Source organism: Vigna unguiculata, chromosome 11 (genome assembly GCF_037176805.1).
Source record: "Vigna unguiculata cultivar grain cowpea cultivar isolate G323 ecotype 2 chromosome 11, ASM3717680v1, whole genome shotgun sequence".
NCBI classification, from domain to species: Eukaryota; Viridiplantae; Streptophyta; class Magnoliopsida; order Fabales; family Fabaceae; genus Vigna; species Vigna unguiculata.
The window spans coordinates 6923631-6944098 of NC_140802.1; the positions used below are offsets into that span (position 1 = coordinate 6923631).

Here is a 20468-nt window from a genome sequence, read left to right on the forward strand (position 1 = left end):
TTAATCATGTTTTTTTTTTTAATTTAAATTAGAGTATAACGGGTATGGATATCCACAAATATAGATACTATGATATTCGTACCCATCCTGTTAATAAGTGAGTATACAAATTATATGTACCCATAATCCGTGAGTATCCATTTACAATATACATTCTCTACCTATTGCGGGTTTTATCTGTAAATACCCATGGTACGAATATTTTTACAGTATACGAATTTTATTCCACAATTCATCCAAGTTGACAACCAATTAATACAAAAAGCATAACAACATATCCGTGTATATGGAGACTTTGATACTGAGTGTAAGCTATAGAGATTTATATAGACTTACCTAAAAAAGTTAAAATTTATGTAACTTGAAAATGATGATAGTCATTATTAATTAATCAAAGGTGTTTGGAAAAAGTAATACTCATTATTAATCATAGGTGTTTTCTTGAGAATAGTACTAGCAGTGAGCAAACCAAAAGCGACAACAACCAGAGCAATAACAACTTGGAAAACAACTCATCTAAAATAGACCAAACTTGAGTAGATTTTATATCGGTTTTTTTCCGATGTAATATTTAACTTCATTATATATTTTATTCGGATTTTAGTATGAATTAATATAATATATCTCTCTTTAGATACAAAATTGTCACCACTGATTTTTTAAAACGTTTTTAATTAAACCGGTGTAAAATATTGTATTAGTGTAATATATATATATATATATATATATATATATATATATATATATATATATATATATATATATTTTGGCAGAATTTGGACAAAAAATTTGGGGATGCCAAATTATATTTTTTATTTTTTTAGTTAAGAAAAAACTCTTCATTCTCTCTTCATTTCTTCTACTTAAAACAAGCACACATAATAGTATAATTCAGACAAATATGATTATCATTCATTATTATATATGATACCAAACCATGAATACCATTTTAGATAAACCTTTCGTACCTCATCAATCTGATTTGGTGAGTATTGTGAAATTTGATGACACTTTTTCTGAATCGCGTTCTAATGAATTTTTAAATTCATTATATGTAACTCTAGAAACTTTAGAGATATGTAACGTAGATGCAATTTTTTTACATGTTTATCACAAACTTTCCTCCTTCAAAGAAAGAATTAATTCTTTTACTATTTATCATAATTATTCTAATATAAATTTATCATCTCTCCTATATAAATTCAAAACTTTGCAAAATTTAGGTAGAAAAACACAAAATTCTTAAATTTCATAATTAAAGATTATATTCTAATCTCCGTTTCTAATCTATTTTTTTGTAATTTTTTCTTCTCACACACTTTTATAATAACTTACATGGTAGAAAATTTTTATAACAAAAACAAAACCCTAATCTCTTTTATAAATTAATATTTTCATTACATTTTTATTTTATTTATTATTATTAGTTTCCATAATATAAACTTAATATAAATAATATATAATTATAATTTAAAATATATATATAAATATATATTAAAAAAATTCCAAAAAATTTTGTATATATATATATATATATATTTTTTTTTTCACGTAGGAGGAAATAATAATCCATCATCATCCAACTAAGTATTTATGTCTCTCTTGATCTGATATTGAAAAAAAAAATCTTCAGCTTTTATACTTTGGTTTACCTCGCTCATTATAATAACTTCAACAAGTTTCATCTTCCAGTAAGCTTCTGGTTCTCCTCTTCAACCACTACACACTATCCTTAAATTTCAAAGATTTTTTTTCTCAATTATGAATTACGCTTGTTGACTCAATTCACATTACTATTTATTATTAAAAAACAATGATCATGTGGTTAATTGTTTAAAAGAAACTCGGTATCAAAGATCAATTTGCATATTACTTTTTATCATTATTGCAACATTTATAAATCGATCGTGCAACGAACACGTTGTTTTGTATGCACTTTTTCTCTTGTTTCTATCACTTGGGGTAACTTTTATTTTTTCATTTTTGTAAGAAATAAATATATTGATGAAATCTAAGTAGGGTACTCAACCCTATATACAAAGCTAAACATCTTCATATTGTGCTCAAACTCTCCACAAAAAAACAAAGTAAAGTACATTCCTATGACTAATTGCCCTTCCAATAACTCTTGTATCCGACCATAACTCCAAACAAGAAACTGCAACAACAGTGATGTTCTACAAACTGATTCATTCTATGTTTACCTTGTAAACAACGAAAAAGATGAAGAGAAAAGGAAATTCTATGTGTCCCTTTTGAATGAAAATCTGTAGACTGTTGAAAGCATGAGGATATATATGTTAAGCATGAAAAACAAAAGAAAAAAAGTGTGAAAAAAAAATAAATAATGTACATGTGGGGCAAAAGATCTTATCAACATCCATGATTTTGTCTAGCAAAATCTAGAGTTTCGTCTTTCATGGGACCCTTCCAAGATTTTCTGTCCCAAAACGTCTCTATATAACATCATGTCCACACTCCTTAAGACCCCCCTCTCCCTTCCCATCGATCAAATTTTCCTCTGCTCATTATTTTCAACTCCAACAATAACTTACCCTACCCAAGCTTCATCTAAATCTTTCAGCTCAAAGTGCTTGTCATATTGACTTCTTCTTCTTCTTCTTCTTCTTCATCTTCTTGTTCTGGTTGAAGAAATGAAAGATGGTGGCAGAAAACAAGGTGCAATGTCACCATGTGCAGCATGCAAGCTTCTTCGAAGGAGATGTGCACAGGATTGTGTGTTTGCTCCTTATTTTCCTGCAGATGAGCCACACAAGTTTGCCAGTGTTCACAAGGTTTTTGGAGCTAGCAATGTCAACAAAATGTTACAGGTTTTCAATTCTCAGCCACCCCTTCACTATCTTCTGATCATCATATATATATTTATCATTTCATTGATATATATACCAGTCAAATACTGTTAAAAAAACTTCTCAATCACTTTCATTAGGGTTGGTCTACTTTGATTTTTGTCTGAACCTTCTTACAAGTTCTCTGCTTTTGTTAGGAAGATAGGTTGCACTTTTTTAAAGCAGAGATCAAAACTTCTGCAATATATGGTAAAGTTGATAGCTTAGGTTCAACATAAAGAAAGTATTACACAAAGAAGCTGCAGCTACTTTTGCCTCAAACTGTATAGTATACTAATGGTTATAGTAAACCACCATTGCAGTTTAACCTAAAAAACACACACACACACACATATCTATATCTATATCTATATATATATATATATATATATATATATATATATATGTATATGTATGATGTGTATTCTATATACATAGTTTACTTGGATTTACATTCTGTGATTTGAAAGGTGATTTAGCAAGGAAACTGATGTATTAAGCACTGTGTGTGAGAGAGAGATGAATTTAAGCAAGGAAACTGATGAAATACAAGACCCACTTGCTAGATCTTATAGCAGCTTTGTCAAAAGTTGCTTATTTATGCTGAGAAGAATCTGATCAACAAGGTTAACATAACATACACAGAGTATCACATGCTGATCAGATAAAAAGAAATGAATATATATATATATATATATATATATATAAAATATTCATGTATTTTATGCTATACATTCTATTATATCATAAAAGCATTAGTTGCTCTAGGGTTTTCTAATAGTATCTGCTGCTGCTTACTTAAATAGGGACAAGATCACACTATCAAGAAAAAAATTGGCTATATTTTCCTTATATAATTACTTACTAGAGATGTTAACCTTTCAAATATATAGCTATTAATTGTAGAAGAAGAAAGTAGTCTTCCAAAAAAGTTTAAAGGGGTTACTTGTTCTTTGTTTTTTCCCACTTTTACTTCCGTTGTAGTAGTTAATTACAGTTGATGTCCCAAGCTATATAACTTTAATAATATATAGATTTTATTTATACAATTTCTTTTATGAATACTTTTAAAATAAATAAAAAATTTCTCTATTAATTTATACATAGACTACTTTGTAAAAGTTGTCTTACCTAAATTTAACTAATTTTAATTTATTATGAAGAAACCTTTTCTTTTTCTTTCTTGAAAATGGAAAAAATATGACCAAGTCTACAATAATCGTTCTTCTTTATTAAAGTGAGAGGTAAGTATGATTCCTTAGCACATATAAAGAAGACAAAGGATCGAGTATATATAAATTAGCTTTAGTGCTGAGAAGCTACACCCATGTCAAGAAGATAAAGTTAAAAAAGATATATGAAGCTAGGTACGTAATTATTATTGGCCATGTATGGCAATTTGTATTCCTTTCTTACTTTATGACCAGTTAGCTTTTTTTTTTTTTTAAGTCTTGGGTTCGTTGGTTAATCAATGTTATTTAAGAAAGAAGAAGAAAAAAAAGCTTATAGAGTTCATCTTTTTCTCTTTTCTCTTTAAAATCATGGGTTACATTGATGGAGACTGCTTATGCATGTTGAAAGTGATGTTGATTTCCCAGATCAAGATATTTTTCAATTGGTGATTAAATTAATGATATATATATGAAATGTTCTTTTGTAAGCATGACACATTGATGACATATTTGAACTTACTTATGTTCATTATATTCATGTACCAAATGAAGCAATCGAAAAAGAAAACCTGGGTCATGTCCATGATATCATTTTCATTTAGCTTTTTAGTTAAATAGTAACATGTATATTTTTTTTTTATTAAAATTTTGCAATACTTATATTTGTTAGGAATTCAAGTGTGAGTCTAAGTCCCACATTGATTAGAAATGAGAAAGTAGAGCATTATATAAAAATAAAAACCCATAAACTTATTGTCTTAAGATTTTGAGTTGAGAGTGGTGTCAATGTCTGATGCGGTTGAACTCAGGTTTCATTGGTGTTTGTGTCGCTCCAGTGAAACCCATGTAAACCTAACAATATTTATGAAGAATTTAAGTATATATGAAGTCAAAACTCTCACATACATGAGTAAGACAAGAAATTCATAAATAAACAATAAACCCTAAACAATATATAGTATTAACCATGATTTTAAATTCCTACTAGAAGCCAAGAGAAATAATTGCAGGTTAACTTTTGAGACACGAATATGTAGAATGAAGATAAAATTGTTAGCTGAATTTTCATACACGTTATGATATCACATGGTGTATTATTGTCCTACTCTATAATCCTTGTTTAAAACTAGGGTTATGATTTTCATACTATTATATATTCTCTTAGGTCAACAACTTCTTGTTTTGTTTTCTATGAAGCACATAGTTTCAACATACACCTTATTATACATGCAACTCTTTTTTGACTAACCATGATCTATATATTTCTATTCAAAAGGTTTTCATCATATCACTCATGAATCTAGGTCAACAACATCTCATAGCGATAGAGCTTCCACCTGAATATTCCTTTTACTTGTACTCAAGTTACGGCTAACTTTACTTTTTTTTACACATATTCACACATGTCATGATAATGTTGAGTGTGATATGTAACTTTTTGTAAGCAACCTAACTTCCACATTCACCACACAATTTGTTCAAAATAATCATTATATAATAAAGTCCTGTTACATATATTATATGCACTGTATCTCAGACACGTCACTTAGAATCTTCAATCCAATCGTGGAAGAGTTCTTTAAGTTAAAGTTTTTTCTTCTTTTTTTTTCCTGTTTGTCTTGTTGCACTAGACTCTACACATACTGCACCAGACCTGTTCAACAAAGACAAAAACAAAGTGGGACATTACTTTCAATCCTACCATCGAATTCATTAGGATTCTAACACCACAACAACACCATTATGAAATCCATTTTTTCAAACGTGGACACGAAATTAGAATTCATCCCTTTAAGTGAATAAATATAATTCTTTTAACTCCATCATATTAATATTTTTTTACATGTTAAATAGTATTTCAAATTGACATTTGAACTAGAACATGTCAAATGGTAGCTCAAACATCAACTTAACCTTTTATTTAACACGTTAAAAAAATTTCATACAGTTGGGTTAGAACGACTATATTTATTAATTTTTAAAGTTTGAGGACCAAACCATATCAAAATTTGGGACATTGACGAATTCCAATTTTGTGTCCAAAATTAAGAGACTAAAAACATATTTAATCATAATATCTTTAGTAAGATAAATCTCTAACATTAACCAACATCATGAATTGTCGTGTAAACATCAACCATATTAGCCAATATCACGAAATACCCAAATAGTACAGGAATGGAATTTAACTCCAACTTAACCTTACAAATGAAATAACACATAAGGTACATGGTGATCAAGTGTCCAAAGATTATACCTCACGCCAGTTTTGACGGTTTAAGATTTTTTTTTTTTTACATATATGGAACAAGTTTATCATATTACAAAAATGATAAGTCCAAAGAATATTACTAGTGGATAAGTCACGTGAATTGATGATGACTTTAAAAATAAAATTGTGAAAATTCTGCATAACTCCTTTAGTGTTAACATTAATTTATGAGTGAACGTTTAGTAGTTGGTTTGATGGATTATATATAACATTGGCAGGAACTACCAGAGTACCAACGAAGTGATGCTGTTAGTTCAATGGTATACGAAGCGAATGCAAGGGTGAGGGATCCAGTGTATGGATGTGTGGGAGCCATATCTTCTCTGCAGCAACAAGTTGATGTGTTACAAACCCAGTTGGCACTTGCACAAGCAGAGGTTGTGCACATGAAACTGAGCCAAGTTTCAACTTCCTTTGAACAACTCAAAGCACTTCCTGCACCATCCAATTCATCCTCAGAGAACTTGTCTCCATCCAGTAAACTTGCCAAAACCCTTTTTGCCATGGACATGGTCGTTGATCAGCCAAACATGGGAGAGTCTCTGTGGTCATGTTAGTTCTTAGGTTACTATATTAATATTACTGTTATTGGAGTGCAGAAAAATGGGCATGCATGGCTAGCTACGTACGTACCCTTGTATCAGTAAGGGGTTGAATAAAGTTGATGATGGACTCCATTGAATCTCATATCTTCAACAAAACTTCAGCTTCTTTTTTTTTTTTTTTTTTCTCCATCATTTAATAGGTTACTTGTTATTATGTTTCTTTTGAGTTAACGACATTGATATATTGATTTTGATACTGAGTATATCTGTAAAGATCTTAATTATATATATTCATACATATGTTATAATTTTGAAATGAATAGAATTTATAATAAATTTTTACATGAGTTCTAGTAGAACTATAATGTGGTATCTTTTTTTGCCTTGATGCCACCAAAACTAGCATTCGCTTAAGCAACAAAGCAACCCTTCGTCGTGCAACAGAACTATAATGTGTCGTTTAAAACAAAGTGATAGTTATATATAATAATAAAACATACTAGTAAGCTAAAAAAAGAAAAAAGAAAAATTGATTAGATATAATATCTAGAATGCTTGAAAACTAAATAATTGATTATGTATCATATTGATAATATTTTTATTATATTTTATTTTAATATTTACTTAAGTTGGAGAATAAATATCGATGATTCTTCGATGAAATGATTGAAATCAGTAGCATGAATGGTCTTTGTGAATATATTAGGTATTTGATGTTCTACTCTAACATTGTAATCAATATTTATATGTTTGAACCTCTCATGGTGATATTGATTAAAAGCAAATTGCGTGGCTAGTTTCTTATCGCAAGAGCATATTTGTGTCAATTGAAACATAAAAATATTTGATATCATTGTTACCAAGCTACTTCGTTGGCCAGTGAAGATAAAGCATAATATTTTAATTCTGATGAACACTTACACACAATAGCTTGTTTGACAAACTTATAGGAAATTAGAGAATCACTAAGAAAACCACAAAAGTCCATGGTTTTTTTTGGTATCAAAATAGCTAGTCCAGTCTGGATCGGCTTCTGTTGAAAGATGAAGTTTGTTGTTGGTGAGAAAAAAGAGACCTTAACTGGTAATGGTGGTGAATTGCGGTGAGATGTGTGGTTAATGGATTCTGCATGTACTCACAAAGCTTGTGAACAACAAAAGTGATGTTTGATCTGGTAATGATCAAGAAAATAAATGTTTCAATTAATCTTCAATACAAAAGGGATCCTGGATAGGATTACCGGCTAAGTTTTAAGTTGTGATCTATATGTAATGTAGCTGGTTTTCTACCTAAAATTCCAATATCACTAAGCAAAGATAAAGTATATTTTCTCTTACTCGAAGATATCTTTACTGGGTTAAGCAATTTCAAAGCCTAAAAGAAGGATTGGAGAGAACCAAGAATCTTTAGTTTGAACAAAGAACTCCATGTCAATTGTAATTTATCGGCACATGAATAATCAAGGCTTGCTAGGATGATGTTGTCCACATAAACCAACAAAATGACCAATGAAAAATTGGAACCATGAGTAAACACATAGTAATCATTTATAGACGGTGCGAAACCATGTTGCAATAAGGTTGAAGAAAACTTGTAAGATGCTTGTCTTAGTCCATATATAGATTTGTTCAACTAGCAAACTAAACCTTTTGTTCTTGTTTTGTAACCCTAGAGAATATCAATGCATACTTCCTCAAATAACTCACCATTTAAGAATGTATTATTGATATTTAATTGTTCAAGCTCCAAATTTTCGCACCAATAAGAACTAATAAAACCCTTACAAAAGTAAGTTTAGCCATTGGTGATAAAGTTTTAAAAAATCAATCCCAATTGATTGTGTATGGCCTTAAGCTATCAATAGAAACTAACACAAAAAGGACTTATAATGTCATCCATTCAACATAAGACCACCAAAAATCCAACATAAAAAATGATCGGAGGCAATTTTGTAAGTTAAAATGCCAATATTGACACTTATGTAACAAACGTCCATATTGAATTTGACATCGGCCTTACCCCAAATCTGACGTCAAAGGATGTTGACCATCCCTTCCTTCAACGTTAAAAGTATTTCAAAATATTAAAAGAAAAAAAAGTGCCAGCCCATTTACCTTCACTATTTCTTTGTGCTCTCCCTTTCCAAGTGAAATAACAGTTGCGATGACGTGTGCGATGACAAAAAAAGGTGATTTTTTGTTCATTACCTCAAATGCAAGTTCTTTCACTGCCTTGGTTGAGGATTTTCCTTTTTTTGCATTTTGACTTATTGTTTTTGTGCAGGGAGTGCGTTTTGAAGCTCCACCCCTTCCAACGGTAGCAACGACAACTCTCCTACACTCTCCAACAACGATGACGACTCTTCTGCATTTTTTAGCTGCAATAACGATATCTTAAGGCCACCCTCCAACTTTTTTCAAGGTTGTTGGTTGGATACAAAGTTATTCTGGTTTCCATATACATTGCACTTTGTATGTTGATTGGTTATTGTTAGATGTGATTTTGATTATGTTTCCTTATACTTAACAACATTTTTAGATAAAAAGGTGTTTTCACCAACTTTTTTTAGTAGGTGTTGTTGGCACTTTTTTTAATTTAAATTTTTAGAATATTTGTAATATCAAATTTAGTTTTATTTGAGTCTTAAAATAGATATTTAGGTAAGAAATATTTTAGGTGTTTGATTAATTATTAGGTTCATTGTTAGTTTATTTTAAGATTTAATAGGGGATTGATTAAATTTTATTTTTAATTTATTTTAGATATTTGATTAATTTTAGTGTTATTAGAAGTTGTATGTTTAAATAATTTTAGGTTTATTAAGATTTATTATAATTTTAGTTAAACATTGAGCAAATCTTGGTACAAATAATTAAACTTTTAATCGTTTGTATTAAATCTTGAATTGTCCAATTAGATAGTTTGAAAAAATTATTTTTCATAATTCACTATAACACGTACATTGAAGTTTATGCATAAATTTGATAAATTTGGTTGATACCATTTTGTGTTGTTCTCTAGATGCATACTCGATTGTGCCATGAGTGATCACTTTTATTTCATGTACTTCGAAACCAATGTGAAATGTTACCGAAATTTTATCAAATTTATGATGTTAGACTTTGAGACTTAAGAATTTAAGATCGATGGAGTTTGTTACAATCATAGTATGGATCAAAGTTGGATGAAAATGTCGCATCGGTGAAGAGTGTGAAAAGGGAGTTTCTGAATTCTTGTAATATGCTAAAGAACACGCAATCTCTGTGAACATGACATACTTTTGTCCTTGGGTTTGTTGTCTTAATCAAATATGTCAGCACACAGATACAATGTGTGATCATCTATCATCTTCAGTATAGTGAGAAGTTATACAATTTGGACTTGGAATGAAAAGTTATTACACAAGCCTACAACGTCACGAGGAACAAATTTTGTGGATGAATGAATTATCATTTAGAGGACATGGTATGTGATGTTGGTGAATAAAATTTTGGAAGAGCTCATTTATATGATTCTTTTAAGTTCGATTCAGAAGAAGAGTTGTACCCAAGATGCGCTAACTTTACACGATTGTCAACAACTTTGAAATTGTTCAGTTTAAAATCAAGAAATGGATGAACCAAAAAAGTTTCACAGAATTCTTGAAGTTACTCAAGGAGATGCTTCAAGAAAATAACACCTTACCTGTCTGTAATTACGAGACGAAGAAAATTCTATGTCCAATGAGTTTGGAGTACAAAAAGATACATGCATGCCCTAATGATTATGTATTGTACAAAGACAAGTTTGCTTCACTAAAGGCGTGTCCAACATGTGGTTAATCGTGGTTTGATAAGAAAATTGATGGAAATAGTGGTGATGAAGACACATATGGTCCCCCTGCTAAGGTGGTGCGATACTTGTCTATAATACCTAGGTTGAAACAATTGTTTGCCATTAAAGAAGATATAGGGAATGTATAATGGCACATTGATGGAAGAAAGTGTGATAATCTTCTCTTGTCCTAAAAAGCATGTCATGTGTCAACCTATTATCCATGAATATGATGACATGGAAGAAGTATAGGGTGATGCTCTATCAAAGGTCATGACAAAATTAATCAGGTTGAATAAAGGACAAATAGAGCTATAGTAGGAGTTAAAAGTATTTGGTCTCCAGTGTCATATCTCATTGTACATTTCGTTAAATGATCCAATAAAGGTGATTTTCGGGAGACATGATGATAAATATTTCAATCATACAACTATGGTGCATGTTTCATTGTCTTCCATATTTAAATCTTGGAATTGGTACTTTTTAATTTATATTTTGTTGTCTTGTTATAGGTATAAAGACATAGTCATTGTGGACCAAGTGTAACACCCCAGATGGATATTACTAGATAAAGCTTATTCTCATAAAATTTTCTTTAAGAAATTCAGACATTATAATAAGTTCCCAAGCGTGGGAAAATTTAAAACTTTTCTCGCTATAATCCATTCTATGGTCCCATCTTTATTACATGTCCATAATAGATAAAACATCATAATGTCTATTACAAAATGTAGGAAAACATAATATAATGAAAATCCCCCATCGGTAGCCCCACTCTGTCGCTAAGCATCAGTATTACCACCTAAATTCACATATGCTCCCACGTAACAAGTCACGTGATCATCGCCAAACACAAACACACAAACAAGAAAGGGTGAGCTGAGAAGAAAACAATATAATCATAAGATAATAAAAACTGTCCCTTACCCAATATAACTTAGTTAATTTTAGTTTGGTAATCTTGTTATAACATTATACCCCCAATCTCATAACCTATATGAGAAAGATCCATTCACAACCTTGGTCCTTAGGGATTATCATGCTCCCACGAACCTACTCGCTTGTGGTCCAACTCTACGGACCTTCCCGCCCGTAGTCCAACTCTACGAACCTGCCCGCTCGTAGTCCAACATGCGTGAACACCTACTATGAACCTCCCTGCTCATAGTAGCCTCAAGTGTGAGCACGGAACATACGAACCTCCCCGTTCGTATCCCCACACAAGAGTACAACAGATACAGACCTCCCCGCCCGTATCAATCACGCATCTCAAATCTCCATTACGAACCTCCCCGCTCGTAACTAATCCAGCATAACCCTGACCAAGCTATCAAACCAATCCATGCAAATCCATCTGCAATGGATCCATGCCCATGCACTATCGCCTGGTGATGCCTGAGCGCCACCAGGTGAAATTGTAACACCCTCTCAAATCATCCTATGCACTCCTTAAAACACCCAATTGAGTATTCACTCAATTTGGTTCAAAATCATATTGCACCTCCACAAATCACAAGCATAAACATGAAGAAACACTCGTACCTTCACAATTTAACTCATGGCATCACTTGAGTTTGGTTAGTAACACACATTGCACATATGAACTAAAAAGACAACAACATCAATCTAACTCCAGCAGCAGGAACAACATTTTAAAATCAACTCAATTAATAAAAGAATCTTCAATTGAAAATAATAAACCTCTCAAATTAGTTCGTTGCTGCCCTAAAGAAAAACCACACTATTAAAGCTCCTCACAATTTCTTTTTGTCGGTATTGTAACGCATAATAATAAAATGCTGCAACTGTTATAGAAAAAAACAGAACTCTACTAATTCATCTAATAAAAGAAACTGGCTACTTATATATATACGAAATCATTCCTTAGTACTGCATCACATGGGCACATCATTTTAGCATCACCAATTAGAATTGTTGTCGTGTAAAAAAAAAACAAGAATCCTAACTAATAATTGCAACCATTCATTTACGTAAATAAAAGAAACAACCAAAGACATAAAATTAACACCATAATAAAACAAGAATCATAATCCATATATAAAATAGTCCAACCCATGACCACCGTATACTTTTAATTATTCCCATCATATTACCCTTAAGATAAAGCAAGACTATCACCAACGTAACTCTAATGTTTCATACCATGTAAAAATATCATTGATTATATATTTAATATGCAACCCATATATTATAATATATTGGTTTCAATTTTATTAGTTTTTTGTACACCAACCCGTACTGACATTTTAATGGAATATTATATAAATCATTATCAACTATAAGCTATATAATATTCTAATACTATTATAAAATTTTATAACCTACATTATATATATTATTCTAACAAAATCGGAAAACTTCCATTCCCTATATTCATGCCGAAACCAAAATAACCTAATGCCACCTCTAATTCACGCTTATGAAAACACATCCACAGTTGCCTAATTAATTAGACTGAAAGTCTTACACCGTCGTCTACTTGTGCTAATAAAACAAAATATCATGTTAAAATCTTTCAACCCCTTAAAACCTTCTACCTTTATAAGGTAAAGAACTCCTATCAGCAAATAAATAACAAAATTATGTACATTGCGTAACATCACTACCCAAACGTGTCACTTGAATCTACCTTTGCCACTGACAACCCTTAAACCAAACAATTTCCTTTCATAAGAAAATGTAATGAAAACCCAGCACCCCCACAATTCTTCTGCTAAATAGTATACCAAGCCAGCACGTTAAAAATCGACTTCTGCCTCACCAAATATAACAAAAAATTATACAACTCCATATTATTAGTTAAACTCATGAAACGCGACAACCAAACAAAATAATTTCACCACACACACCCCTGTATATAAAATATATATATATATATATATATATATATATATATATATATATATATATATATATATATATATATATATATATATATATATATATATATATATATATATATATATATCGGTAACAAGGAAATAGAGGCGCAATCAAAGAAACATCAACTCCAAGATATCTCCAAATAGAAAAGAATTTTAAAAAAAATCAACTCCCCTTACCCGGTTTCTTAGCTTCAAACAATTTCCAATGAATTCTTCCTTGTTCCCAAAGCTCCCCTCCTTGCCTCCACTCCAATTTCCTCTCTGGATTGCAATTCTCAGCCCTCACTTGACACACACACTATGACTCTTTATTTTCCCCACTCACTCTTCTCTCTCTCCCCCCAACTTCAGCCCAAAATAAATAATACACATAATAAAACGAAATTAATTTAAATTCAAGGTTTTATGACCATTATTTTTTATTACTGCACAACCCAAGTCCCTTCAACATAGTTAAGTGCTCCAAACCGCTTAGGTTCCCATTATTTCTTGTCTAGGTTTTATCAAAGAATTCTCCTAAGGTAGTCTCAACCCCTCGTTTCTTTATTCCATTAATTATTAATTTTTCATAAATTTCTTGGATCTCACACCAAGGTTGGACTTCCATGTATGAATTTATTGAACTTTAGACCATTCAAAATTTTGAAAACACAGTTGAGTATATGCAAACATATTTGAAAACATGGATGTCTGAGTGATAAAGAGAGATGTACTTCTTGCCCTACATTGATGGGTAAGTCATATTGAGTGCAATATTTTATGAAGTAATGCTAATTATTCGTGTAACTATTTTTGATTCATCATATGTCCCATTGGCAACTAATGGTTATCAAATCAAGAGAATGTATAGTTTTCTGGTTTTGTTCTCTGCATAGGAAGATGAAAAATGATTTGAAATCCTTACTACAAACGTAAGTTTTACTTTCTTCATATCATTTACTTATTATATATTGCTACTAACATACATTTCCAATTTAATTAGAGTTATGGTTAAGCCCAAATCAATGCAAATTTAAGTAATTTATCCAAAGTTTCACTAGTAAAAAAAATGACCTTTTAAGTCTTTGAATTTAAGTTTGTTCACAAAGAAATAAATTTAAAAAATATGCAGTGATATTTTTGTAAATAAAAGACAATACTTTAAATTTGTTAATCTTATAACATGCTTAAATTTATATTTTAAGCCTGCTCAATTACAAATAGACTTAAATTTTGCATTTGTTCATTTTTTCAACAGACCTATATTTTTTAACCTAAATTCTAAATTTCTTCCCTTAACAGAACAAGCAGTGGTTCTCCTTTTTCATCTCATCTCAAAACACAAAGCCTTAAAGGCTTTCTCCATTTTCTCTTAGACGTGAGGAATTTCTTCCTCCCTCCATTCTTGCTCCTATCCATGCCATTGCTCGTCATCACACATTGTTTCTAACATTGGCACTAGCAGCGCCCTCCACCTTCACCTTCGAGTGGAGAGATCTTCATCGCCTTTGCGTTCAAGTCCGATCGGAGCACTAGCTTAGACTGCTAGCGTTGCACGTCTGCTACCATCGGCAATCGAACCCCATCATTATCGCTCTTCCCACTATCTATCTGTTACTTACTCTTGATTATGGCTTGACCTAGTGTATCTTTGGATTTATTGTTTGATTTCATTACTTATGTCTATAATTACTTACTTGTTATTTTGACCCATGTATTTTTTTTGTCTCTCTAATTAATTATTGTTTATAGTAATTAATCTAACTCCTTGGTGATTTTTGTGAGGAATTCGGAGAAGCGAATGGGGTTTTCAATACTTTATTATACATTAGTTTAACTTGCTTGGGAGTTTGGTGCCCTTTAGGGAGAGATTGAGAAATGAAAACAATTTTATTTCTTACTATTTAAGAATTGGGACTTCTTTTGGTGCAAATTAGATGGGTTTGTTCCTTTTAGTAAAATGTTGATTATAGGCACAACCTTAAAATGCTTGGTGTTAGGAACAAGACAATAAAGGAAAGAATAAATGAGAGAAAAATAGACACAAAAAATTTAACGTGGTTCGGCATACAATGTGTATGGCTACGTCCACGACTACACTAGGAAGTATTTTTATTTTTGGTGTATCTCAAGCTTTACATAGGATCTCTTATATAGTAAAATAGAGAACCACATCTCATAATTCTAAGCGATGTGAGACTAAATCAAGCACCATAACACTAACACTTGGGAGATTGTTTTATAAATCTACTTGCTTCTTGATCTACAAAATGGCAAGGTCACAATATTTTTCATGAGAAAGAGGAATGATGTGAACAAAATTATAGTTTTGGTTGTGTTGTTTTATTTCTGAAGGTTAATCGCGACCACAATTTTCAAAGGTGGATTTCAAGTTGAATTTAAGGTCTCATTTATGTGAAGTAGCTTACATTTATAGAATTGTGAGCTAAAGTGTAGACCATGTGGTTTTGAATTTAATTTTGGTCTAATGCATTTAATAATTAACTAAAGTTTGTCCATTGATGATTGTTTCTCAACAACCATTTCTTAGCAAGTGTACTGGTACGTAGTAGTATCAACAAGTGTCGTATCCACAGAGATTTAGCAAGTATATTGGTAGTTTAATTTTTGGGTTGTTGGTTGATTGAGAATGTAAGTAAAAATAAATAGTAGTTTATTAGATAGATTGAGTGGAGTAGGGGCTATGAATCGATTTCTTCTCATCTTCTTCTACTACACCATTACCATCTTGTTTACTTACTTTTCAAATCATTCAATGTCCTAAGAGTACTCTTTCTATGTAGATCTAGGTTCATCTCTAATACATTAGAACCTAAGGACTCCAAACCCTAGTGTGATTCATCAACTCCTAGTAGAATGAATCCTTACTTTAATGTGCAAGACTCTTTCTCCTCCAACATCCACTCTAGTATGCCATGAAGCATTCAATACATTTATGATGATTGATTAGACCTTATTTTGATATCATTTTTTCAACTCAATCCCAACCAGTGAAATAGGATGAGTCGTCAATTCATCCACACAAGTTGAGACCAATCTTCCAACTCAAATCAAACCCGTGAAATAAGATGAGTGATCAAGTTATCATTAAGCATAAATCAAACCACAAACAATTGAATGAAAGCAAAGATAAATACCCAAGAATAAGAAGTGAATAGAATCAGAACTGATTACATCAAATTTGGACACGAGTGAGTTCAGTTACTCATAGAATATTATAATGCAATTCCAACAGTATCTACACATAAGATCTACACTAAGAGCATCTCCTTTATGCCTCACAAACCCTATTCTATCATACTACTACATTATGGAACCTCCATTCAATGCTTGAAATGAGAACCCAAGGTCTTTATTTGTAGAAATTTTTGGGCGGTGATCAGCCCAACTTTTGGCACTCAGCCATGCACCGCCTTAAGTTCTAAGCATATTCTTTTGTGGCTCGTCCATGCACTGCCTTAAGTGCTGACCCCATTCTTTCCTAGCTCAACCATGTACCGCCTTAAGTGTTGGGCAAATTTTCTTATGGCTCATCCATGTACTGCCTTAAGTGCTGAGCCCATTCTTTCGTAGCTCAATCATGTACCATCTTAAGTGTTGAGCATATTTTCTTGTGGCTCATCCATGTATCGCCTTAAGTGTTAAGCACATCTCTCGTGGCTCAGCCATGCATCGCCTTAAATGTTAAGTGTAACATCCCTAGGGAATATTACTTAAAAATAAATAATAAAAGAAATAATTACATTAATAGTCATCTCGATAAAAATCCCAACGCGGGAAAAGTTTAAACTCATTAAAATAGTGCGCCATAACTCATAACTAAATCCATAAAAGGTTACAAGTTACCAAAATTTGTATTTAAAGGCATAAATTACAAATTAGCAAAATCCTAGCTCTAATCTCATGCTAGCCCTCACTCCGCCATCTGAGCATCCTCAGCATCACCTGTATCAACATCTGCTCCCGTGTAACGAATTACACGATCATCGCCACACACAAACAGAAAGGGTGAGCCGAGAAAATAAAATAACAAGCATATACTACACAAGATAAATCATATACACATTTTATTCATTATCTATAATTCTTGGCCAAGACCTTAACCCCAAGACTTATCAGTCTTCAAATCATACAATTTGTTAGCCTTGAACTCGGGAATCTGATGCTCACACGAACCTACCCGCTCGTGGTCCTGCCTCTACGAACCTCCCCGCTCGTAGTCCTGCTCTACGAACCTCCCCGCTCGTAGTCCTACTCTACGGACCTGCCCGCCCGTAGTCCAACACATGTGATCCACCAGCCCTCGTACCTCCCCGCACGTGGCATCTCTCAACGTGAGCACAGAACATACGAACCTACCTCGCTCGTATCCCCACGTGAGAGTAACTGAATATGAACCTCCCCGTTCATATCATCACATGTCAAACACCATCCATGAACCTACCCGCTCATGGCACAACATCTCCCGATCCAAGCAAAGCATCGTTGTCAGTTAAAAACAACACACCAGAAAGCAAAGAACAACAGCATTTCCGCCTGGCTCAGCCCACACGCCGCCAGGCGAAACTGTTCCAGACCGCCTGGCGGTACCAGCTCACCGCCAGGGGCCAGAGACCTCCCAGCGTCACTGTTTTACCGCTACTGCCTGGCGGAGCACGTCTTGCCGCCAGGCGCCCCTCTGTACAGCGCTCTCTCTCACAAAGGCTATCGCCTGGCGGTCTGTAGTGGGCCGCCAGGCGCCATACCAGAAGCAGTCTGCAACTGATTTGGCATACTCCCTAATTGATTCTAGACCAGCACACTACCACAAGCCTCACTTTTCTCAATCCTCATGACTCAATGCAAAACTACACGATCATGCCTCAATCAAGTTAATCAACCTTTTCGCCTCGTTGGCACTTTCGTAGTAAACCCATTACCTCTGAATCTTCCCTCTCAATCACTCTATAAAATTTATAATTTAACAAGTTACTCCATCATTAACAAATGATCCAATTTATCTCAAACTGAGGTCGTTACACAGTACCTTACAACACCATACCAACCCAAGCTACGTTGCCCCAAAATTTACTACTTCTATTCCTTTGGCCTAAAATTCATATTTGATAATCTCTATCTCACCCCGTATCTCATGATAACGCGCTAGCCCCTGTCTCCTCTTTATTCCATCAATAAGCCGATGTATTTCAACCCTGCAGCTGATTCATAATAGTTATACTCCCTACTTGCAACGCATGTTCCCTCAATTCTATCATGCTACGTTCACCTCCACCTTTGTTCCAATTCACTACACACATTAGTACCAATATATCGTTTCTACTATTTCGTCCATGATTTTCCAGTATTACTCACATAACTAAAACCCTCTCTTCATTTTACAATGTCAAGTATTATAGACAGCCCATGTGCCTTGTCACCGCCTGGCGGTAGGCTTACCACCGCCGGGCGGTGCATCAGAACCAGTCGAAGACTAGGTTTCTCTCTCTATCTGCAATCTTTTCCGCCATCACCAAGGTCCAGACCTATGTCTACGACACTCAAATACAACAATACACATACAATGGCTCCACTTCAGTTTGTAACTCAATTCATACATGTTCTTAACCTCTACCCTCATACGTACCATCATGAGCGACCCATCCCAATTGGGTCTAAATTCCACTATCATGCAATTCTAATCAGTTTTCATATCAACATCACACGCAATAAAGTCAGCAAGTTGGAATTTCAGAAATTGCAATGACTTTTCTCCCCAACAACATCAAAATCAGTCAAGCACTACAAGCACTGTCAAGCCGCCTGGCGGATATTCATCCCTGCCAGGCGGTTTAAGTTAGCAGAAGCCACAACCACACATAAATTGATGAACCGCCTGGCGGCACATGCAAGCCCGCCAGGCGATTTCTGGGCAGAACCCAGAAAACGCAACAAAACGATACATTCAAGGCAAAATCCATACTCTTATGATCCTACAAGGTATATTATGATGAATGTAATAAAAGGCACGCGAAAACAACTCCCCTTACCTGGAATTCGCGCTCCAAATTGAGATTCCCACTCTCCTTGCACACCTTTTCCCTTTGCTAAAAGAACCACTCTAATTCTTCTCTCGCTGGCCTCCTTCACGCACCAGAATTGTCCCTTCTCACTCTCAGAACTATTTGCACCTTTCACAGACTGATTTTTCCTCTCCTTCTCTCTTCTCTCCCACGCCTAATGTACCCTAATTATTCTCTATTTTACTAAAACGAATTTTATTAAATAAAAATATGGTTAAGGCCATTCAATGGTTATCACCCATTAATTTTTCAGCCCCCCCCCCCACATTGCCTCTCCAATATCTGCTAGGTTTCCCAATCCTTTCATATTCATGCTCAAAAGAAATTTAGCAAAAAGGAAACTATTTAGTTCTCAACAAGGTTTGAACCCACTCTCATGCACATACCAAGCCAAGGCCAAACCACTCAACCAACACATGTTTCATGATGACTCCCACAATTTTAAGGATTTATCATCATCCATACGCATTCAATATATAAACACACAAAAATGCATAATTTAAATAACACCCAAGTGGCACACATAGGACTTGAACCCAAGTCCTCACACACAAGAAGGTACTCTCAACCACTTGAGCTAGTACTTTTCCACGTCATAGTTCTCCACGTTTATTACTTTAAATATTCTCATTACCCGTCCTAATTAAATAATTAATTAAATAACTATTTAATTTTCCCGGGTCTTACATTAAGGACCATTTTTTTGTGGCTAAGCTCCCAAAGTTATATTCTGGATTCTTCCTTGATTGCCTTACAGGAGCTTAGTCATGAATTTTGGGGCTCAACTGCACCATTTTTAATTCTTCAAGAAATTGCTGCAAAATCATCAAAAATTCATCAATTTCTTATTTT

The 20468-nt window shown here is 33.2% G+C and overlaps 1 protein-coding gene across 1 annotated transcript; it reads left to right on the forward strand.

Annotated features, from left to right (window-relative positions):
• Positions 1-2480: 2480 nt before the first annotated feature.
• On the forward strand, positions 2481-7130 carry LOC114168603 (LOB domain-containing protein 4-like). The gene is made up of 2 exons (XM_028053489.2): positions 2481-2831; positions 6512-7130. Exons 1-2 carry the CDS (start codon positions 2655-2657, stop codon positions 6848-6850), a joined length of 516 nt encoding a protein of 171 aa, XP_027909290.1. The 5' UTR covers positions 2481-2654; the 3' UTR covers positions 6851-7130.
• The last annotated feature ends 13338 nt before the right edge of the window (positions 7131-20468 follow it).